This window comes from Primulina tabacum, chromosome 6, assembly GCF_025594145.1.
Source record: "Primulina tabacum isolate GXHZ01 chromosome 6, ASM2559414v2, whole genome shotgun sequence".
In the NCBI taxonomy this organism is placed as follows: Eukaryota; Viridiplantae; Streptophyta; class Magnoliopsida; order Lamiales; family Gesneriaceae; genus Primulina; species Primulina tabacum.
In genome coordinates, this window is record NC_134555.1 from 9525701 (window position 1) to 9549677 (window position 23977).

Here is a 23977-nt window from a genome sequence, read left to right on the forward strand (position 1 = left end):
TATATATTTTCAAGAACTTAATTCAACCGACCTGACACATCTAATAATAATTCAGTCGATTTGAGACATCTAACACACTTCATCACGAATAGACAACTAAAAGATGAACTGGATAACTGGACTTAATTCAATCGATGCGAGACATCTAACACACTTCATCATGTCCAGAATTGAACAATTGGAGCGTGAAATTTATTAGACATTAATGGTTGGCTGATTAGACAGTCTAAGACATAACGATGAGTTTAAGCTCTGGTATCATGATAAGAATGTGCCTGAGTCTAATTCAAACCCAAAAACTAGTTCAAATTATGGATTGTTAAAATTCATATGTACAACTCTCAAAAACTTAATTTAATCAATGTGTCACATCTAACAAAATTATATGTCGATTTCAAATTGAAAGTTAATAAGTCTGATTTTGAAGGCTAAATTCTCGGTTCAGTCCCAATTGTTTGGGGTAGTTCCCGATGTAGTCCTAAACGAATTTAATGTGCCGATTTAGTCCCAGAAAGTTGCCAAAGTCGTCCCAATCCTATTTCTCCGTTAGTTTGCTGTCAAACTAAACAGAGTAGAGTGATTTGTAAATCAAATTGAAAATTGGAAAAATCCCCAAAAAACCCATACCCTCTACACGCTCTAAAAATCCCCAACCTCATCCATTTCTCCATCGCTCTCTGTCATCAAGTTAGCCACGCAAGGTATGTTCGCAATTTCTCATGGAAACAATTTCTTTATTTTTACGTCAATTCGAAGTTTTGTGAAACCAGTGATAGAGTTATTTGCTTGAATGTAAGTTGAATGGAATTACCGTAATTCTTGAAATTTTGATATAGTGAATTTTTAGAAATATAATAGCATCTGTATTAGCTTGAAATTGGGCTATATATTTTTTTTCATTGATGATGGTCAATTCCATTTTATGATGGGCAATTCCAGTTTACATTAGTTGGTCAAATATTTCATTTCTTTTGAAAGGCTTTTGAAAGTGTTTTTGTTAAATATTTCATGGAATTATCATTTTTTGTAAGCTAATTGTTTGTTGTTTATTAGCAGCCGAAAGTAACATATGTGAGATCAAAATGGTGAGCTTCATTTTTTTTAAATTTTTTTTGTGAAATTATATTGTGTTGTTTGCTTGTGTGAAATATTGAATTGTTTTTATATTTTTGTTGTGATATAGGGTAAAACATATGTAGTTTTTATTGGACGAAAACCCGGAGTATATTAGACTTGGGAAGAGGCACAAAAGCAAGTCAATAAATTTAGCGGCGCATCCCATAGGTCATTCTTGAGTAGGGAGGGGGCTATAAAAGCTTTTGATTCTTATATGGACAAGCAAGCTCTAGTGCAAGATTCTTCCTCTACCAACACTGTCGAAGAAACGTCGAACACAACTTCTAGCGCAAATTCAAATGCAAGTGCAAGTACAAAACCCACTCAAGCTGGAAAACTAGATAAATTGAACGAGGACGTTATCAAATTTAGTGAAGATAACGGAGGAGATAAAACAACAAATCGAATCTCTAAAGATTAGTGGTGATGACAACTAATGGATTATGTTGAGCATGTTGTAGTATCTTGTAACCTTTTAATGGATTGTATCGAGTGCACAATATTATTTTGTAAACTTTTAATGGAATGTATTGAGATTAAGTTTGGTCCAAATGTTTTCAAAAGTTTATTTTTTTAACAGTTGAGGTGCTAGACTTTATCCCATTTGAACTGTGACACCACTGATTGAGGAGAATCCATGTGTATGATCCAAAATTAACCTGTAAAGCAATTGAATTTGGATAACTATAATGATACTGTTAATGAATGGCAAATGCAATTTTTTTTCCAGTTTTCTGCTATGGTCCCATTATCTAGCTAGCAAAGCTACTGGACTGCATTTGAACCTTCAAATCATGGCAAACAATGTGGGAAAAGTTTATATACCAATACAGTATGATAAAAGTGAGCAGTCAATACCCATGTGGGAAAAGTTTATATACCATGGAAGCTGCTCTTATCTGCATTTAGAAACCAAAATTGGACTCTAAATCTGGGAAAAAGAGAAAGCATTCAAGCGAGGAACAAGATGATAAAAGTGAGCAGTCAATACCCATGTTCCACTGAAAAGCCGAACACCAGAATCTTAGAAATGGAAAAAAATTCACCAACAGTTGAGGATCAAGATTTCACCACACCCCAATTACAAAAGTACCAACTTTTCCTCATATCAACATAACAGTAACAATGACAGAGGTAGACTTGTTAATGAAAGTAAGACTACTACCGAAAAACATGGACGCCAAAAAAGAAAATACAAATCCCAGCCACAAAATCACTTGTTCCAGCTAGATCCTTGAGACGAGGTAGACTTCATGGACGATCGTAGTTGTGAGACAGTTGTGAAGTTGACGCCGTCTTTTACAAAAGCAGGTTTGTTGATATTCACCGGTCGATTACCCTATAAAAAACATACATTTATTGCCTATTACTGAAGAAATATTATACAAATATACATAACAAATAATTTACATTTATCAATGATAATAAACTTAAGCTTACTTGAATATGAACACCAACTTCTTGTGGTCTTCTCACCTGTATTTTTATAGGTACACATATAAGAATTTTCGTAAACAACACAAAAACAATGAAATAAACCAAATATGTTTACATGTAGTTTTTCTTTTCTTATTTTTTCTGTCACGGTCTCTTGTTGGATGTCTTCATTCCCCTTACAAGTCCTTTGATTATGTCCTGATCCACCACATAATTTGCACTTATTGAACTTTTTCACACCTTTCAACTTATTTCGAGAAGAAGGGGGAGGTTCATCTGGTTCTCTTCTTCGCATTTTCGCTGGTCTTCCAAGTTTCTGTTTGTGAATTGGAGGCAATGGAGGAGGAAAATTACATTCAGGCCACAAACATGGACCATTGGTAGGCATTATGGACATTGCATAACATCTTTTATAGGTCTCGATCAGGTAATACGAATGGACATACATTTCTAGATCCTCTTTTTTGCACCAAATGGCGCATACAGCGTGCTTGCAAGGAATGCCAGTCAAATTATATCTCCTACAACTGCATGACCTAATCGACAGGTCAACTGAATGTTGATCACGTATATCATCTGATCTTGATATCTGGTAATGCATCTCATCGGACTTCATTGGGAAATACCTGACAGCCTCCATATAGATCTTTGCCAACACATCTTTGATGTTTGGACAAATTCGACCCTTCCATTTTCTTACCTTCTCTCTATTAACTTGAAATCTGGCCATCAAAAGATTCCGTAGTGTTTCAAACATATCTATCACTGGCTTTTCCCTGGCATCTAATATAATGCTGTTAAAAGTTTCACACATGTTGTTCAATAAGATGTCAGATTTAGGGGAGGTGCTGAAATATGCTCTAGACCATTGATTTTCATGCTTCTTAGCAAGCCATTCATATGCATTTTCATCAATAACTTTCATCTCATTCATTTGAACTCGAAATTCTTCAATTCTTGTCGCTTTTGCGGCAGCCCAAAAGGTGATCTTAACAGCCAAACTCTTGAATCCAGCACATTTCATGTTGTTGTGTAAGTGTCGGACACAAAATCTATGCTCCGCATCAGGAAATAAAGATTCAAGTGCTGGAATCAAACCTTTTTGCTTATCTGACATAAATGTAAAGTCATATTGAACACCACTAATCCCAAGGTCTTCATCTAAGAGCCAGAGAAACCATGTCCAACTATCCTTTGTTTCACGTTCAACCAACGCGTAACATATTGGGAATATGTTGTTATTCGGATCTAAACCCACAGCCACTAGCAATTGTCCACCATGTTGTTCTTTTAAGAAGCATCCATCAACACCAATGACACGACGACATGCATCCTTAAATCCTTGCTTACACGCTGAAAAACAAACGTAATCTTTGGAACCTTGGCCCTTCTTCGTCTTCTGTCAACTTCAAAACTATTGTAGCTCGAGAATCTGATCTTTTAAGTTCAGCACAATATATCCTTAATTGACGATATTGCTCCTGTGCAGTCCCTTGCACCAGCATTAGTGCCTTTCTCTTAGCTACATAAGCTACCTTCCTCGAAATGTTTACATTCAATGTCCTGCAAATCTCTTGCTTAAACTCATCGGTTCCCATTTTAGGATTTGCGGCAATTATCCTAGAAAAAGTCTTTGCCAACCACGTTGAGTTGATGCTCTTGTTGCTAAATTCTCGAAAACATTTATTATGCTTGTCATCAAAAGTTCTTATTTGCCAACAACTGTCATTAGTCATCTTTGCAACATGAATAATCCAGCGGCAATCATCATTGTTGCACTTCGCCCAAAGACGAATATTATCATTCTTTACAAAATTCACTGCCATTTCTCTTCTAATGCAGTGAGTTTGAATCGCAAATTTCGTTTCTTTCTTTGAGCAAAAAATCATACCAAGCTTCAAGTCCGGGTTTTCAGATTCTCTCTTCGGATCAAACTTTGGATAATTTTTTGCTTCCTCATCATCAGACTCATGAATACTATCCAAATCTTCATTGTCTACGCAAACATCTTCTTCGTCGCCATCATCATCCTTCAGCTCATGCACCACTAATTGCAGATTATCTGCATTTTCTCTCTCAACAGAAAACGTATTCTTTCCCTTCGTAGATTGAATTTCATGGTCAATGAATGCATCGAACAACATATCATCCATGACAACATCTTCATCGATGTCAAAAAATTCGCCTACAGCTTCAACTCCACTTTGTTCATTTGGACCATCAATTGAATAGGCATCTAAGTGTTCCATATAAATTTATACCTCATAGTTTGTTGGAATATTCTTTCTAACTTCCAACACATCTGAATCATTTTGTAGATATCTCCTTTTATTTAGCGTATTCCCGATCTTGTGCCAAAACATAATAGCATCTTTATTTTTGAATCCAAGATCATCTGCAAACCCCCACAATTCAACCATTGCTAGCTTATCAAGATCAAAAAAGTCGAAATATTCAAAACTTCCCCCAATGTATTCATCGTGTTCGCCTTTAGATTTAAACCTTCCACTGTAATGCATTTTAATAGTAATCAGATCTGGTTTTCCAAGTAAACCTACAGAGAACAAGACGGAAAAAACAATATAATTATTCACTGAAAAATGAATGATACAAAATTAAGTAAAATAAAGTGAAAATATAATAAATTACCATAATTTGGAGTAATCTCGATTGTCGAATTACTACGTTTAGCCATTATTTATTAACCTTGAGGTGACGACATATAGAGAAAGTCAATGGCTGATGAAGGAGAGAGTGAGGATGGGGATGAAGACTTCCTTCAACTAGAAATCCTCATCAAGCATCTTAACTGTGAAAATAAAAAATTTTAACAATTAAAATAATCTTGAAAGAAAAGCATTGGGGGAAGAAATACAGATGCTATTATATTTCTAAGAATTCACGATATCAAAATTTCAAGAATTACGGTAATTCCATTCAGCTTACAGTCAAGCTAATAACTCTATCACTGGTTTCACAAAACTTCGAATTTACGTGAAAATAAAGAAATTGTTTCCATGAGAAATTGCGAACATACCTTGCGTGGCTAACTTGATGACAGAGATAGATGGAGAGATGGAGGAGGTTGGGGATTTTTAGAGCGTAGAGTGAGGATGAGTTTTTTGGGGATTTTTCCAATTTTCAATTTGATTTACAAATCACTCTACTTTAGTTTGACAGCAAACTAACGGAGAAATATGATTGCGACAACTTTGGCAACTTCTGGGACTAAATCGGCACATTAAATTCGTTTAGGACTACTTCGAGAACTACCCCAAACAATTGGGACTGAACTGAGAATTTAGCCGATTTTGAACTTCATAGCTCGTTACCAACTTTAAATTTTGATATCACGTGAGGATATCACGTGAGAACTTTATTTGTTTTAGCAAAACTAAATTTATCTCATGTAATATAATGTTGTGTTTTTTTATGTTATTTTCATACGAAAACAATACTCTCTTTAGCAAAACGTGAAATGTAATGATCACATATGATGCTCACGTAAGATGTGATGAAATCATTTGCCACACTTGTTGTTCCAAATCGTATTACACTTTGCTCAAACAAGTCTCATCTATATAAATTATTAAAAATTAAACTTACTAAACATATATATAAACAAAATACAATTAATCATCAATAAAACATTCGACTCATCTATTTTTTTTTAACGAAATCGTTAATATCTCAAACATGACAAATAATTAAAACAATAATTCTTTCATTAAAAAAATAGATGAACGAATGTTTTGTCTGTGATTTGTTTTATTTTTCTCATGAATAGTTTTTAGTCCATTTATTTTTAATAATAAACAAAATTTGTTTAAGCAAAATATAACACGATTTAAAATATCAAATATAACATAAGATTATATAGTAAGGAAAATAAGAAATCAAAACATTAGTAAATAGAAACGTTGAATAATTAAGCAGTCTTATCAAATGTCCGGTGAAGCCGTCAATTCATGCACATGGCCGCTATTAAGCATTAATTACGTGTATTTAGGCATGGAAATTTGACTTTGAATTAATAACTCGGTTGTCCCCATTTTGCACTGGTTTCGTGGTTATTCTCTTCATTTTTAGTTTTTTAGCGAATAAACAACATATCTCAAGTGTTAAATAGATCATTCAAATATATCACATTCTTGGGATCACGTTAGATTTTAGAAGACATGAATAATCTCTTTTAATATTTTCGAAACATTGAGTCGTTCTTAACATTAAGCTATTAAGAAAATATTCTCGATTTATTCTTGAAGTGCTCTATAAAAATATAATTATATCAAATTTATCCATAAGAAAAAATATATATATAAAAATCAATCAAAATAAGAACACCCTCATTAGACTTTCAGTAATGACACAAAGTTTGCCATACTTCTGACGTAAGGTCATGGGGAATGGGGCGAATTGACACAAGTTCCCTTAATGGAATATTCGGATCATAAGAAGTAGCTTTAACTTGGGCCTTTCATCGCCTCCATGAAACTCCCATCATCTGCATCACACTAGCTCTATGTTGATCGAGGATATCAAAACTTGCCTGTGAACATTGAAAAAGTTATAATAATGTTTTGAATTAAGTATGAATTAAAATATTTATCAACTTACTGTTAAACGTTCCCATGCATCATCCAAGAAACGCTTAGGCATTTTTCTCCAATCTTAAAAATCAAGGGGCAAAACATTTCCATTACGAGCAACGGTGCCCAAAAAATTGGCAAGCGTCGGCTGCATTTCTCTATAAGGTTGACCTCTTTCATTAAATGTTACTACTAAACGGTCACCGGGTGCTAAAGAATGAACATCCTTCATAATAGTTTTCCCACGTTTCTTTCGTGGGCTTTGGGATGAATGTGTGATCTCGTTGTGACCTAAAAAAATATGCAAAATATAATTAATTTTTTCAAGTGATAAACATAATCAACAATTTATACTCAAAAAATATTTTTAACCTCCTCGATTATGTTCTTCGTTTTGTCTTGATTCCATTGTATTGTTTTGTGTTGCATTGTTTCGTGGGTCTAATAACGGATTTGATGAAGTGATTTGTGAGTCGGGCTCATCTTCGTGTCCTCTATTACCCGTATCATCTCTACGAGATCGTCCACTTATATTCTGGAGCAACTTTCGCATTCTTTTATTTGTCATATTTAATATCAAACCTGAAAAATAATGAAAAAAATCGCACAAAATATTTATTAAATGTATGTAATTAACAAAATGGTAATTTTTTTATATTAGAAACTTCTTTGGAGATGAACATACCGCACACACCGAAGGACACTCGAAAATTGAGTGCAATTGATTTCACTGATATATATTTTTCATAAACGAAATATTTACACAAAATTTATAAAACCAAGTATGAAACAAATTCCATTAATCTAAAAATTTTCAATTGATCAAGATTCAAGAAAACCATACAACCATGTAAGGAAGGTTCTACAAATTTTAGTAGTTCAAGAAGTAATCACATACAGGAAAATAAATTAACTCGAATAAATATTATCTAATTATTAAAACAATATAATAAATATTATACTATTATTTCAATATATCTAATTATTAAATTAATATAATAATATCATATTATTATATAAATAATATTTATAATTCTTAATATAAATATTTATAATATAAAAAACTATAAAATATTAAAAAAAATTAAAACTCCTCTGTAATTTGGCTCCGTTGGCGAATCTTTTAATTTAGTGATTAATCTTTTAATTTAGTTCAAGAACTGATTGGCTCCTACGCCACCAACCAACCGAGGCATGTCACATTAATTTCTAGATGGAAAAGAAAAGAAAACAAATATTGGGGTACACTGCCAACAAAATCGACGTTCAATTAATAAAAAGAAACATTTAATGCAAACACCATCCAAGAGTTCCTATACAAGCCTCCCACCGCAAACCATACTCAAATTTCAAGGAGAAAAAAATATGTATAGCCTTCCATCGTTCTAGAAAATTGGATCTGACTGATAATCCCATGTGTTTCTAAATACACGTGACGAACCAAGTATGAAACAAATTACATTAATCTAAAAATTATCAATTGATCAATATTCAAGAAAACCGTACAAGCATGTAAGGAAGGTTTTACAAATTTTGGTAGTGCAAGAAATAATCACATACAAGAAAATAAATTACCTCCAAATGCCAAAAGAAAAAGCAATCTTCCGTAGAAAGAAGTAAATGATGAAAGAAGGATAGAATTTGATAAAAGAGTTGGATGTTTATCTTTTCATATTATCACACTTTAAACTTTAATATGGAGGGAAATGTTTCAGATTAAGGTATTTTAAAATTTTAAATGGATGTTTATCTTTTCAGAATTTTTTTAATTGGAGAAACTTTTGTGGATTATATTTATCACCACAATTTTTAAAAAGTATGGAACTTTTTGTGGAGAGATTTTTGTAATTTAAAAATATATATTTTTATTATTTTGACAGTGGAACAAGAATCAAGACAAGCAAGAAGGAAATAAAAAAAAAATCAATTGGTTTTTAGTCAACTGAAATTATTTATAGTATGATTTGAGCTATTACATTCACATATTTCACCCGAACGAATATTTTTAAAAATGTCAAATATTTTGTCAAAGAAAGTGTGCACAAATTTTCCTATTTAATATAATTCAATTGGTTAAATGAAAATTTTGGTGGTAAATGTTATAAGATCTACCGCCAAAATTTTGGCATTTGTGAAATTGAATATACTGTTAAATAAAAAAAATCAAAGAAACCAACATCATTATCTAATCAACTTACAAAAATTTCAGATTATATATTGAGGATTGGTTTTTATAGATTTATTATATCATTTTCATAAAATATTTTTTTTCTGTAGTACACGTAATTTGACTCGGTCCTTCAAATCTCTCACACTTGGTCATTGCTAATTGTCATATTTTTAATTAAGTAGATAAATAGTCTTTTTAATTGATTAATCAATTTGGATTGAATAGTTAAGAGTAAATTACTATGCACTCTCTAAATCTAAACAAAAAATTCATGTTAGTCGTTGTCAAAAAAATTATTTATTTAAACTATTTGATCTACAACAAAATATGTTTGCACTCTCTAAGTCCACATTTATTTTCTTAGATAAAATTCGATACAAAACATTAAAAATGCAGTAATAATATACGAAATTTGAGTACTAATTTTTTCAGATATGAAATTGTAAGATTTAATTACATCCAGTTTAACCGATTTTTTAAATTTAAAGTAGATACCAAACTGATAAACTAATTGACCAATAACTTTTTTTAAAAAAATAACCAAACTATTGATTAAATCGAACAGAATTTCTTATTTAATTGGGTCCGGTCTATTATTTCAGTTAAACTGAGCTTTTAGCTCACCCATTGAAGAGATTGTTTTATTTTTTTTTTTGTTTTGTGTTATTTTTCCTCTTTATTTTGTTTCTTTATGTATCGTTGACATGTAATGTATATACATATATATAAGTGTATATATTATATATATTTATGTATACATCATGTATGCTTACATGTGTATATATAAAATATTTATACATATGATCAGTGCTTAGAATGCTCCTAGTAGCAGTTGATCATATAATCCGTACTTAAATTATTCAATAGGTTCAATTTTCCAACAAACCCTACAAAAATAAAATAGTTAAAGTTTTCAATAACATCATTTCTACGAAAATCAATGTTACAAATGTTTAATATGAATAATTTTAATAATGCTCCTAATAGTTATATCAACAAGAGAAATTTGCAGCAACGATTTATATAACCAATAAAAAAATATATTCAATAGGTGCAATTTCCAATCCTAAAAAAATCAGTGCAATAAAAACTGTCAACAATACCAGTTCTGTAAAAACCGTTGTTAAAATTATTCAATAGGAGCAGTTTTCATAATGTTCCTAATAGTCATATCAACATGAGCAGTTTGTAGTAGCGGTTTATAAAACCAATACTAAAAAGTATTCAGCATGTGTAATACATAATAATAGTGGTTCATGTAGCCAATACTAAAAATATTCAAAATACATAATTTTCAAACCAATCGTAAAAGAATAGAGCAATAACAACGGTTCATAGGACCAATTTTGTGAAAACCGATGTTAAAAATATTCAGTATGAGCAGTTTTTCATAATGCTGCTAATAATAATATTAACAAGAGAAATTTGTAGCAGCAATTTATACAAAAAAGTTCTAAAAATATTCAATAGGTATAATTTCAAATTAATCATAAAATAGAGCCACAAAAGCAGTTCATATCACCACTTTTGAGAAAATCGATGCTAAAAATATATAATATGAGCAGTTTAAAATATTCTCTTTATATCAGCAAGAGCAGTTTGCACTATATGTATATAAAACAAAAGCTAAAAAGTATTCAATAGATATATTTTAGAAACAATCCTAAAAATTAGAGCAATAAAAGCGGTCCACGACGACGTTTTTGTGAAAGCCGTTGTTACATGTCTTCAATATGAGCAGTTTCCGGAATGTTCCTAATAGTTATATCAATAAGAGCAATTTATAAAAGCGTTTTATACGACCAATACTAAAAGTATTTAATAGGTACAATTTCTAAACCCATCCTAAAAAAATAGAGCAATAAAAGCGGGCAACGACACCGGTTCTGTGAAACTGTGGATAGATATCTTCAATATGAGCAGTTTCTGGAATGCTCTTAATAGTTATATCAATAAGAGCAATGTATAGAAACGGTTTATACGACCAATACTAAATGTATTTAATAGGTGCAATTTTCAATTCAATCCTAAAAAACAGAGCTATAAGGGCGGTCCATGACACATGTTATGTGAAAACGGCTGCTACATGCCTTCAATATGAACAATTTCCGGAATGCTCTTAATAATTATATCAATAAGAGCAATGTATAGAAACGGTTTATACGACCAATACTAAATGTATTTAATAGGTGCAATTTTCAAATCAATCCTAAAAAAACAAAGCTATAAGGGCGGTCCACAACACCGGTTTTGTGAAACCGCTGTTAAAAATATTCAATTAGAGTAGTTTCCAGAATGGTCCTAATAGCTAAATCAATAGGATCAATTTATAGCAGCGGTTGATACAAATCGGTACTAAACCGCTGTTACAAATATTCAATTAGAGTAGTTTCCAGAATGGTCCTAATAGTTAAATCAATAGGAGCAATTTATAGCAGCGGTTGATAAAAATCGGTACTAAAAATTGTGCAACTAAAGCGGTTATGCGACCACTCCTAAAAGTAAGGAAATAGAAACGGTTTAAGTAAAACCGATTTTTTTGTTCAGTTTGCACGAGTGGTTTTAAAAGTGCTCCTCAAAAACCGCTTCTAGAAACACTTTTTTTGTAGTGAAAACCGAGCCCCTATGATCACATGACACCCGATGGTTTCCAGCTTGCATTCTACCTGTTGTCCGACGTTTTGGTGGGTGTTCTAGGATCCTAGTATCGTGTAAAACCATCCCATATTAATATCCTATCCTTGGCTTTTGGAATCAAAAATCACAAGTTAATCACATGTATGTGTATAGCTACAAAAATAACAACTTGTGTGCCATGTTTTCATTCAAAATATTCTTAAACAATTACTATAGTGTGATAGATGTTTGAAGGAAGAAGATGTCGTGCCTTTGCGTATATTACGCACGAATTAACGTTGGCGATTGAAGAACGACGACGAGGAGGGCCTTGGCTTGATTTTTCCTTTGAAAGCTTCAAAATTCCTCTATAGTATGATGTGTCTGTCGTGTAAATTGAGTTGGGAGAGTTTGTAATTTGATAGGAGGGTGGGCGTGGGGTTTAATGGGATTTAGGGTAGTTTTTGTTTTAAATATAGTTAATTAATCGCTAAACAAGCTTAGGCCCATTAGCGGATTAATTAGGCCTATTAGTGTTTAATTAAAATATTAAAAATTATTTTGAGTAAAAAGTTTGTGAATTTATTAGTCGGGTTGCAAAAACGTTCATATTTTTGTTGAAAAACCAACACCGTTAAAATTTACGTCCCGGTGTATAAAATCATCTCAAAACCCCTTATTTTACAAAAATAAGAAAAAGTTTCAATCATATTTTAATTAATTAAAAACAATTATTTAGTAAAAATATTTTACATTTTTCAGCCATCGGTCTCCGTTCCTCAATCGCAACTCGAATAACCCTTAAAATTACATTTTAATGCATGTAAGTAGAAAAATTACTAAAACATCATATAAACATGTCATATAATCAATTTAGCAATTAAAATCATTTAATTAACCATTTTTCATATTCCCTAGATTTGCACGCAGTTGGATTACGTCGTCTTAATTTTGGACCTTACAATTCATCTCCCCCTTAAATAAAATTTCATCCTCGAAATTAGAACTTACCGAATAGCTCTGGACAACGACTCCTCAAGTCCCTCTCGGTTTCCCAAGTAGATTCTTCTTCCGAGTGATTCAGCCACTTGACCTTGACCATTGGAATGACTTTGTTTCACAGTTTTCTTTTTTGCCTTCCTAAGATTTGGACAGGTCTTTCCTCATAAGTCATGTCTGGAGTTAAATTGTAGAGGTTCATAATTTAGTACATGTGATGGATTCGACATGTACTTTCGCATCATGGAGATATGAAATACACTGTGAACTCCAGAAAGCATCGGTGGCAATGCCACTCTATAGGCTAGTGTTTTAATCCTCTCTAAAATCTCAAATGGACCTATAAATCTTTGACTAAGCTTGTTTTTCTTACCAAATCGCATAACACCCTTCATAGGTGCTATTTTCACAAACACATGGTCTCCCACTGCAAACTCTAAGTCTCTTCGTCTCTTGTCAGCATAACTCTTTTGTCGGCTTTGTGCAGTCTTCATTCTCTAACGAATTTTGACTACAAGCTCGGCAGTCTCTTCAATCACATTCGGAACAATCTCTTTTCTTTCACCAACCTCATCCCAATGAATATAAGATCTACATTTTCTTCTATAAAGTGCCTCAAAAGGAGCCATCCCAATTGATGATTGATAGCTATTATTGTAGGTGAACTTCACTAGAGGTAATTTCGGTTCTCAACTGCCTTGGAAATCAATATCACAAGCTCATAGTAGATCTTCTAAAATTTGTATAACTCTTTTTGACTGACCATCGGTTTTAGGATGGAATGATGTATTGAATAATAACTTGGTCCTCATCGTTGGATGCAGACTCTTCCAAAATGACGATGTAAATCTCGGATCTCTGTCAGAAACAATAGATACAGGAATCCCATGCAGACAAACTATCCCTTGAATATACAACTTGGCATACTGAATCATGGTGAAGGTCATCTTAATAGGTAGAAAATGAGCTGATTTCGTAAGGCGATCAACTATCACCCATATAGCATTAAATCCCTTGATAGTTCTTGGCATTCCCACAATAAAGTCCATAGTGATATTTTCCCATTTCCACTCGGGAATAGGAAGTGGCTTAAGTTTTCCCGCTGGTCTTTGATGCTCTGCTTTGACTTGTTAACATATCAAACACTCGGTCAAAAAACGCATAATGTCTTTCTTCATACCCGGCCACCAATATAATAACTGCAAATCTTTGTATATCTTTGTGCTTCTCGGATGAATGGAATATGGTGTGTCGTGGGCTTCCTTCATAATGAGATCTCTCAAAGAATCGTCACTAGGAATCCATAAACAATCTCTATAACGAACTATACCATCCACTTCATAATATAACTTCCGGCCCTTGGCTTCATCCCTTGCTCTCCACTTTTGCAATTGCTCATCAGTGGATTGTCCCTCACGAATTCTATCTCTCAAATTCGACTGTACTGATAAGGTGGCAAGATTAGGGGCCTCGCCCCTAGTATATATTGTAAGCTCAAACCGCTGTATCTCGGACTGCAATGGTCCTTGAAGAGATAAATGAGTAATAATTGCTGCTTTTCGACTCAATGCGTCTGCCACAACATTAGCTTTTCTCGGATGGTAGCTAACGTCACAATCATAGTCCTTCACTAACTCAAGCCATCTACGCTGTCTCATATTCAATTCCTTTCGGGTGAAGAAGTATTTCAAACTTTTATAATCGGTGAATATCTTGCACTTCTCCCCATATAAGTAATGTCTTCAAATCTTCAATGCAAAAACTATCGCTGCAAGCTCAACATCATGAGTAGGGTAGTTTTTCTCGTGAACTTTCAACTGTCTCGACACATAAGCTATAACTCGATCATTTTGCATTAGAACTGCACCCAAATCAAGTTCAGAAGCGTCGGTATAAAGAACATACTCTCCTTGCCCCGATGGCATAGATAACACTGGCGCTGATATCAAAGCTTGCTTCAACTTGTCAAAACTATCTTGACACTCAGATCCCCATACAAACTTTGCATTCTTCTTTGTCAAGGCGGTCATGGGTACCATTATAGATGAGAATCCCTGAATAAGCTTGCGATAATAGCCAGCTAGTCCCATGAAACTGCGAATCTCGATAACACTCTTCTGTACTGGCCACTCTCTCACTGCCTCCACTTTGCTTGGATCAACTTCAACTCCCTCACTGGAAATAATGTGGCCTAAGAAAGCCTAGCCAAGCCAATATAATAGCTTGCTAGGACTCCTCTCCAGCCCTTGTCTCGAGTCCTAGCGTGGCTAGGACTCTTCCCTTGACCCATAAAAAACCCTAGCAAAGCCCTAGTCCCAGCCGAACCCAAGCCCAGCCACCCTAGCCCTTAAACCATGCCCCTCAAACACCATGACACCCGATTGTTTTCCAGCTTTTTCTGTTCAAGTTTGCAGCGTATTGGGGTGATTAAGGACTCTCTAAAACATGTAAAAACATCCCTCAACCCTAATTTAATCATGGAAGCCCCTTTAGATCATATTAAACATGATTTTGGATGAAAATACAAGTTTTAAAATTGACATATGCCACAAAAACGAAATTGTTTCAAGATGCACTAGTTTTTCATGCAAAAACTCAATTAAATAAAATACCACGTGTGATAGATGTTTGAAGGAAAGAATATGGCGTGTCTTTGCGTAATTTACGCACGAATAAATGTTGACGATTGCGAAGAACGGCGACAAACGACCTTGGCTTTATTTTCTTTGCAACTTACGAATTTTTCCTTGAAGAATATGTGGGTTTTAGAATATTATATAGTTAATTAATCATAAACAAGCTTAGGCCCATTAGTGGAGTTAATTAGACCCATTAGTGGTTAATTAAAATATAAAAATTATTTTTTTTAATAAAGTTTGTGAATTTATTAGTCGGGTTGCCAAAGCGTTCGTATTTTTGTCGAAAAACCAACACCGATAAAATTTACGTCCCGACGTATAAAATCACGTCAAAATCCCTTATTTTCAAAAATAAGAAAAAACATCACCCTTAATTTAAATAATTAAAACAATTAACCAATAAAAATATTTTCTATTTTCAGCCTTCGGTCTCCGTTCCTCGATCTCAACTCGAATAATCTTTAAAAATACATTTTAATGCAACCATGTAGAAAAATATATTTTAAACATGTCAAAATAACAACATAATTAATTTATGAAATTAAAATATTTAATTAAAATACAAGAGAATTTAATAGCTTGCATGCATGTGGTTTACGTGGACCTTTAAATTTTCGGGGCATTACAATATTAGAGCTCACTCAAACAATAGCGTTCAATGAAAGCACACTGTAAATAATTTTTTTAACAGCGAACTAAAAGCTTGTTGTTGAAATGTATTATTTACAGCGTTGTGTGACCGCTATTAATAAAGTGAAATAAAATTGCGCCAATTTCTCAAATTTCTTTCACATCTCTGAGCCTTACTCTATTTTTTTACGCACACGGTCTTCTCTATTTCCCAAATTTCTTTCACACCTCCACGCCTTTATTTTTGAATCGCTCAATCGATCGTCTCCGGCCCCTTCACTCAATTGATCATCTCGCTCCACTCAATCGCTCAGTATCTCAGAATCACTCAATCGATCGTCTCCCCTTCACTCAATTGATCTTCTCGCTTCACTCAATCGCTTAGTGGCTTCTCAGAATCACCCAATCGACCGTCTCTCCTTCACTCAATCGATCTTCTCGTTCACTCAATCGCTCAGTGGATTCTAGCATCACGCAAGTATGGTTTCTTTTCTCAATAACTCAATCGATAATTTTTGTGAATGCATACATATTATTAGGTTTATACTGTTTTTCGGTTTTGCTCAGTTTTCTCTTTTTTTTTTCCCTACTGCATTATGTCATTGAATGGTGAAGTCATATGTTTGTATCTTAGGGTTTGGGTGAATAACATAGGGCCGGATCCCCGGTGAGATAGCAAAGAATAGATTTAGTTGTTAACCAACTGTGGCTATTATATTTTCCTTTTGGACTTGGCTCCAGAAGCATAAAAGCTAAGGATGAGCTATGATGGTAACCAGTTATTGAAGAATGGATATGATTTCAAATGGGAAATAATAATGATGTTGTAAAGCATGTGATGAACTTTCCCATTGGATTCATCAATCGTGAAAATTATTTGTTGCTCTGATGGTATTGAGACGGCCTGTATTAATTTCTCCCTTTAATTGGATTTATAATATGATAGTCGGGATTGAAAAGGATAGGCTGTAGTATGGCTTGAAATTTGGAAGAGTTTGTGTTTTAGTGTTTTTTGTGCTAGTGTGAGCGAAGAACGAGTTGGATTATCGGCATTTGTTATTCTTTGAGTGATACTGATCTTTATTTATGTACTAATGCGATTGGTGCTTGGTATTGTGATTTATTACTCACCACACTGATAAATTGCAGATTGGGCTTCGACTACTTCTGTTTCCCCTGGCTTCTAATATTGTGGTTCGCGCAGCGTGGTGAGCTTTGAATTTTGTGTGAGTTAAAGAAATATAGCTTTGAATATTTTTCCACGAGTCTACTTCCACACACATGGTGACATCACTGACATGGACATTTTGGTCATCCAATTCCTTTTGCTATACCAGTTGTAATTTTGTCGTAGCATGGATTAGGTATTAAATTTTAGATCGTTCTTACGTACATGCATCTAGAATACGTGATATTTTGATATGTTTCATCATATTTACTAAGTGAATATCACATCAGCAGTGAGTACTGACTTGAATACGGTTGGTAGACAACATATCATGAATACATATATATCTATTTTGTAAATCCATTAATATATGATTTTTCATCTAAAACATGTAATATAATGAATACATATATCTATTTTTCAATGAGCTCCATAAGATCTTAGTTGACATGATTCCAGAAAAAAATACACTTCCAGAAACTGTTTACTCGATGAGAAAATTGTTGAAACCATTTGACTTAGGATATGAGAAGATTCATGCTTGCCCAAACGATTGTTATCTATTTAGAAAGAATCTTAAAGATCTTGACTCGTGTCCAAAGTGTGGTTCTTTAAGATGGAAGGTAGACAAAGTCACCACAAAAGTTCGTAAAAGAGTTCTGAAAAGGTGCTACGTTATTTTCCTGTGATACCAAGATTGAAAAATATGTTTAAATCAAAAGAAAAGGCCGAAGATACGATATGATTTGGCACTCCAACCACAAAAGTCAAGATCATATGATGTGTCATCTAGTTGATTCAGTAGCTTGGGATACAATAAATCATAAGTGGCCAAATTTTGCATCAGATCCTAGAAATCTCCGCCTTGGTCTTGCAACAGATGGATTCAACCCTTTTTGTGACCTTAGTTCCAGATACAACTGTTGGCCCGTTACTTTGGTCAATTATAACCTTCCTCCATTGATGTGCATGACAAAGGAAAATCTTATGCTGACATTACTGATTCTAGGTCCGAAGCAACCAGGGAAATGATATAGATGTATACTTGGAACCCCCTGTGGAGGATTTGAAGGAGTTGTGGGACACGTGTGGAGACATATGCTGCATTTAGCAAATCAATGTTCAATCTGAAGGTTATTTTGATGTGGACAATCAATGATTTTCCAGCTTATGGAAACTTAGCTGGATGTGCCACAAAAGGGAAACTCGGTTGCTTAATATGTGGTGAAGACATACGTTCTGACTTATGTATAGTAGAAATTTTACATACTTGGGCTACAGGAGATTTCTTTCCCCTAATCATCCATTTCGTGAGAAAAAGAAGTGGTTTAATGGGAAAAAAGATAGGGGAACAAAAGCGAGACATTTGAATGAGTTAGAAATTCTCAATGCAATGAAAGATATTAAAAATGACTGGGGTAAAAAGAAAAAGAGTGACACTGTCAATACTTCAAGAAAAAAAAAGGAAGAAGCAGAATATTCCAAAAGAGTTAACCCAGTACAAACGTGGAAGAAAAAATCAATCTTTTTCGATTTACCATATTGGAGTGTAAGTTATTTGCACTCTATTAATTATTTTTTATATAAATGTTTTATTTTTATCTTAAATTGTTAGAAATATTCTGAACTAATACTGTGAAACGTGTTGATGGTTACTTTTAGGGGCTCCTACTACGTCATAACTTAGATGTGATGCATGTTGAAAAGAATGTCTGCGAGAATATCATAGGCACACTGTTGAACCTGAAGAAAAAATCCAAATATGGTGTGAATGCTCGCAAAGATTTGATGCATTTAAAAATTAGAGAAGAATTGCATCCTCAAAAAAAGGGAGAAAATAAATATCACTTGTCTGCTGCACCCTACACATTGTATAAAAAAGAAATGAATGTATTTTGCTCTAGGTTGAATAAAATAAAGTTACCCGATGGCTATAGCTCAAATATTGGTAACTGTGTTTCTTTATAAGAGCATAAGCTTATTGGGCTGAAATCTCATGACTGTCATGTTCTAATGCAACAATTGCTATCGGTAGCATTGAGAAATCTTCTACTGAAAGGTTCGCGTAATGCTATATATCTGTTGGGTGCATTTTACAATGAATTATGTCAAAGAGTGCTATATAGGAACCGTTTAGAACAACTCGAGATGAATATTGCTGAAATTCTATGCATGTTAGCAAGATATTTTCCACCCTGCTTTCTTTACCATCTCGGTTCATTTGTCAATTCATTTAGCAAGAGAGGCTCGCTAATGTGGGCCAATCCAATTCCGTTGGATGTATCCATTTGGAAGGTAATAAATATTGATTTATATTTTTGACAGATTATATATATAAAACGGTATAAATTTCCTATCAATACTTCTTTCATGTGAATTTTGCTTTGTGTTTTAGATTTATGAAAACATTGAAAGGGTTTGTGAAGAACCGAGCAAGACCAGAAGGTTTCATAGCTGAGTGTTATCTCGCAGAAGAACAAATGATATTTTGTAGTGCTTACATAAAAAAGGTTTCTATTATTGGTGTTCGTTCTAATCGGAATGATGATTTGGAAAATGGATTAGTGGAAGGTCTCTCAATTTCTAAAGGGAAAGAAAAGATTTTAGAAGACCACGTGTTGCAAGCCGCACATCGATATGTGTTGTTCAATACTGCAGAAGTTGAACCTTACTTACATTGAGTATAGTTAATTTCAGATTATATTATCCTCGATCTATTACATACCTCGTATATTCTAACATCTCCCTTCAATGATTTTAAATAGGATGCACATTGAGGAGCTTAAACAAATAGATTGTCGTTTGTTAAGTAATGAGACGTTGTTACAAAAGCAACATATGGAAACATTTGCTGAATGGTTATAAAAACATGTTCTTGATAATTCTTCAGGCCGAATTCAATGGCTAGCTCACGGTCCAAGAAAGCATGTTACAAGTTATATATGTTATATTATAAATGGACATCGGTTCCATACAATTGATGTTGGAAGGTCGATAGAAGATAGTGGTGTTTCAGTTGAAGCCGATACTATTTGTCAATCTAATACTGATGATTATTCACATACAGTAGGAAGACTATCATACTATGGAGTTATACGAGATACTGTTTTGCTAGACTACTATCCTTTCAAAGTTCATGTTTTTAGGTGTGATTGGGTCAATCATGGAACCGGTGTCAAAATTGAAGATGGTTTTACACTCGTCAACTTACACCAAGGACTAAAAACTTTTGAAAGCGATCCTTTCATTTTGGCATCACAAGCAAAGCAAGTATTCTATTCTAGGGACGATGATGAGTCAAATTGGTATGTGTTGCTAAAAGCACCGCCTCGGGGTATTCATAACGTGAATGTGGTTGAAAAGGATGCCTAAACATCATCAACACCTCTTGATGTATCCCGACTTGAGATTAACATTACTGAGAAAGAACCATATGCAAGGAATGAGTGTGACGGAACTGATGTGACTGAGACATGACTGAAATTTTCAGCTGTAGATTTTATAGTTATTTATTTTGATTGATATATGTTCTTTGCAAGTTATACAACTCTTTATTTACTGTTGCAATAAATTTTTGCTTGTTTATTTTCAGCTACGTATCATGTCATACTACATGTTTGATCACGTCATACTACATGTTTGATCACGTCATTACATGGCATTGAAAAGATGAGCAAAATGGGCAAAAAACGTAGCAAAGCATCTACAAATGAAATTCAGGTGATATCTTCTATTTTACATCGTTTATTTTAATAAAGTACACTTGTATATTTCAATACCTCTTTTTGTCGTTTTACAGGAACACGTAGCTAGTAAGTTATCAAGAATGAACTCTAACAATTCAGCTAATTCATCCCAAGATTTGCATGATAAAGAACCGATTGATGACAACAAAACTGATAAGAAAAAAGGTCGGGGAGCATCAAAGTTGAAAATGATTAGTGGTCAAGACAAGCACAAAGAGGTGGAGCGTAATGAGTTAGGTCAGTCGATTGGAGATAATTCAGTCAAATACGCTTCTTTTCTAGGTTGCATGATAAAGGAATTTGTGCCATATACATTGGATGGATGGAATGACATAGATGAAGAAGTGAAGAATAAGATGTGGAGTTGTCTTCAGGTAATATCTTCAGTAACTTAATATTTCATTTCAATTTTTATTACAAGTTGTAGAAATATTTTTGTGTTTCTATGTCCAGATAACTTATAAAGTTGAGGATTGGAAAAAAAATCAACTTTTCAAAAGTTAGCTAAATTGTGGCGCGATAGAAAATCCAAAATGCAAATACTTATACGAGAAGCTAATACAAGTCGAGTGGCTTCACGAAATCTCAGTCTTTTGAAGCCTGAATTTATGGACCAAAATCAGTGGGACTTGTTTGTAAAGAGGACACTATCACCTACCTTTCAAGTAAGTATTAATTCACTTTTCTCATAGGTATGAAATAATATAAAGAGCCTAAGCCGAGCTCGTGTGATTCGCAGATTTGACCATGTGATGTGGGAAGACGTATTCTCGTTATTCATGCCTGTTTGTCTCATGATATGACAATTTGTAGAAGCTAACTGACATGCTTTCATAATTGCTACAATTAGAAAATAGATGCGATGTTATAACAGGCTATATCTACTGTAGAAGCTATATTTATGCATAATAGTTTCTGTGAGAAATATTAGCAGTGGAAAAATGCGATGTTATAACATACTTTTGGTTGTCAGTAGAAAATTCTTTCTGCAGTGGTGCGATTCATTCTTTCTGTCAAGCGATTTTGTTGAGGGTTGTCGCTACTGTTTTGTGTCTTGTGATCTCTTTCGGCTTACCTAATTCATTGAACTGTAATGATAAATAATCTTGTATGTTGTTGTTGTTTAGATGCTTCTCTCTCTTGTCACATTTATTCTCTATCGTTTGAAACCACTACTTGAATTTTAGCATTGCTTCATCCTTTATTTTCAATATGTGTACTCAAATTCTAGCATTGCTTCACAGAACTCTAGATCTCCAAGTTTGTATCCACACAATATATTATGCTTTCCAACTTGGTCTTACCAGTATACACTTTCATATGTTATACATTGCTTCTTTTTGTAGCAATTAACATAATAATACTTGTAATTAATATCTTGGTTATGTTATATCTCAGGAAAAGAGTGCAAGATTTAGAGTAATGAGGGTAAAACAAGACCACATTCACACAATGAGCCGAAGAGATTATGCTCATTTGACTCATATTATGATAAATATTATTTTTTTAATATTTTCTAATTTAAGTAATAAGTAATGGTATATATATACATATTTTGAATTTATATATTGCTATATTTAAGGAGAAGACAACTCAGGGAGATACAAAAATTACAAGATCGCAAGTATGGATTGAAGGGCACAAGAAAAAAAATGGGGAACCTAATACTCAAGCTACTGGAGAGAAAATGGTTATAGAATTATGTCTTTTTTATTTGCATCAGATCCTAATAAAAAAATGACCAACCTAAATTTGTTATTTTCTCAGAAATTATCTTTGTTATTTGCAGAAACAAATACAAGAATGTCCAACTGAATCTCAAAACACAACTAACAATGCTGATGATGCAATTAGCCTTGTGTTTTACAAGGAAGCTCGGGGTAGAGTGCGTGGGATGGGCTTTGGAGTTACACCATCAAAAGTTGGAGCTTATGTACAACAAAATGACGCTGTTAAACAACTTCAAGATATGATGCATAATCTTCAACAAGAAATGTAAGAAATGAAGTCCATGTTTTTACAAAGCATGAGACAACAAAATCAACAAGAACAGGTTAGTAATTAAACAACATATAAAATCAGTTTGATATATTGTACATTTAAATGCTTTTGATTTATCATGAAGACATGCTTGACACAATTTGTTTGTAAACTTAGGTTGTTAGTGGTGGCAATGGTAGCGGTATTGGGAATGAAGTTGGTAGCAATAGTGATATCAATATTGGTGCAAAGAGAAGTTGTGATTTTGATAATGTTAAAAAACATCTTGCTACAGCTCAGGTAATTATCTTAAAAATATGTGTTTCTAAACTACAAGATTGTTACAAAATAGGAATCAGTAAAACTAATAAATTTGTATTGTTTATTTGCAGTCAAATTTGAAGAATGTGAGTTGTGGAGATATATATGCTAATAGTAAATGTAAGTTGCTTCATTGGTCTGTTGCTGGATTAGTTGTTGCGGAAGCTCGAATTACATCTACAGATCCAAACACAAAAGTGCATCATGTTGTTCTTATTAGATCTTGTTGGAAAGTTTGGGTTGATAAGGTTTTGGTTGAGAAGGTGATCTAATTCGACCAAATGATGAAATGTAGTTTCTCGATGATGCAATTGGAAGCACGATCGCGTGGTTATCTAAATTTGTAGTATTGTGTGATTGATATAGATTCTACATATTTTTGTGGATTGAAAATTTAAACAGCGGTATGTTCTAGCTATTTTGTGGCAGATTTTGTATCTTGTTTTGAATCTTGAGATCTTCTGTTTTGGTAACTTTTATTAATTTTGTGTCTCGATTATACTTAAATTTGCATTAAATTTATTATAAAAACTTGATTTCTCGTTACTATGAATGAATTTGAATTT

The 23977-nt window shown here is 33.4% G+C and overlaps 5 protein-coding genes across 5 annotated transcripts in view; 3 read left to right on the forward strand and 2 right to left on the reverse strand.

Moving 5' to 3' along the window:
* Window positions 1-2186: 2186 nt before the first annotated feature.
* On the reverse strand, window positions 2187-3533 carry LOC142548062 (uncharacterized). Its single transcript, XM_075656425.1, has 3 exons — window positions 2669-3533; window positions 2557-2592; window positions 2187-2455 (listed from the first exon to the last, which is right to left on the reverse strand). Exons 1-3 carry the CDS (start codon window positions 3485-3487, stop codon window positions 2330-2332), a joined length of 981 nt encoding a protein of 326 aa, XP_075512540.1. The 5' UTR covers window positions 3488-3533; the 3' UTR covers window positions 2187-2329.
* A 66-nt stretch (window positions 3534-3599) lies between these two features.
* LOC142548064 (uncharacterized) lies at window positions 3600-5705 on the reverse strand. Its single transcript, XM_075656426.1, has 3 exons — window positions 5591-5705; window positions 5203-5362; window positions 3600-5107 (listed from the first exon to the last, which is right to left on the reverse strand). Exon 3 carries the CDS (start codon window positions 4800-4802, stop codon window positions 3900-3902), a length of 903 nt encoding a protein of 300 aa, XP_075512541.1. The 5' UTR covers window positions 4803-5107; window positions 5203-5362; window positions 5591-5705; the 3' UTR covers window positions 3600-3899.
* A 10690-nt stretch (window positions 5706-16395) lies between these two features.
* Window positions 16396-23977, forward strand: part of LOC142549125 (uncharacterized) — a 46657-nt gene continuing 39075 nt past the window's right edge. Inside the window, exons 1-2 of the mRNA XM_075657910.1 lie at window positions 16396-16674; window positions 17346-17404. The gene's annotated coding sequence lies outside the window, so the exon portion shown is untranslated. The remainder of the gene's footprint in view (window positions 16675-17345; window positions 17405-23977) is intronic.
* On the forward strand, window positions 21021-21775 carry LOC142549126 (uncharacterized). Its single transcript, XM_075657916.1, has 3 exons — window positions 21021-21084; window positions 21164-21484; window positions 21564-21775. The coding sequence occupies exons 1-3, from the start codon at window positions 21034-21036 to the stop codon at window positions 21612-21614; spliced, it is 423 nt and encodes a 140-aa protein (XP_075514031.1). The 5' UTR covers window positions 21021-21033; the 3' UTR covers window positions 21615-21775.
* LOC142549127 (uncharacterized) lies at window positions 22671-23847 on the forward strand. Its single transcript, XM_075657917.1, has 4 exons — window positions 22671-22800; window positions 22900-23105; window positions 23268-23390; window positions 23483-23847. Exons 1-4 carry the CDS (start codon window positions 22798-22800, stop codon window positions 23490-23492), a joined length of 342 nt encoding a protein of 113 aa, XP_075514032.1. The 5' UTR covers window positions 22671-22797; the 3' UTR covers window positions 23493-23847.

Coding starts and splice junctions, on each gene's coding strand:
- LOC142548062 (XM_075656425.1), bottom strand. CDS start 3,487: ATGAATGAGATGAAAGTTATTGATGAAAATGCATATGAATGGCTTGCT. Junction 2,593..2,668: donor TAAGAAAAGAAAAACTACAT/GTAAACATATTT, acceptor ATAAAAATACAG/GTGAGAAGACCACAAGAAGT. Junction 2,456..2,556: donor AAGTTGGTGTTCATATTCAA/GTAAGCTTAAGT, acceptor TGTTTTTTATAG/GGTAATCGACCGGTGAATAT.
- LOC142548064 (XM_075656426.1), bottom strand. CDS start 4,802: ATGGAACACTTAGATGCCTATTCAATTGATGGTCCAAATGAACAAAGT.
- LOC142549126 (XM_075657916.1), top strand. CDS start 21,034: ATGAGCAAAATGGGCAAAAAACGTAGCAAAGCATCTACAAATGAAATT. Junction 21,085..21,163: donor CATCTACAAATGAAATTCAG/GTGATATCTTCT, acceptor GTCGTTTTACAG/GAACACGTAGCTAGTAAGTT. Junction 21,485..21,563: donor AGATGTGGAGTTGTCTTCAG/GTAATATCTTCA, acceptor TTCTATGTCCAG/ATAACTTATAAAGTTGAGGA.
- LOC142549127 (XM_075657917.1), top strand. Junction 23,106..23,267: donor CATAATCTTCAACAAGAAAT/GTAAGAAATGAA, acceptor TTGTAAACTTAG/GTTGTTAGTGGTGGCAATGG.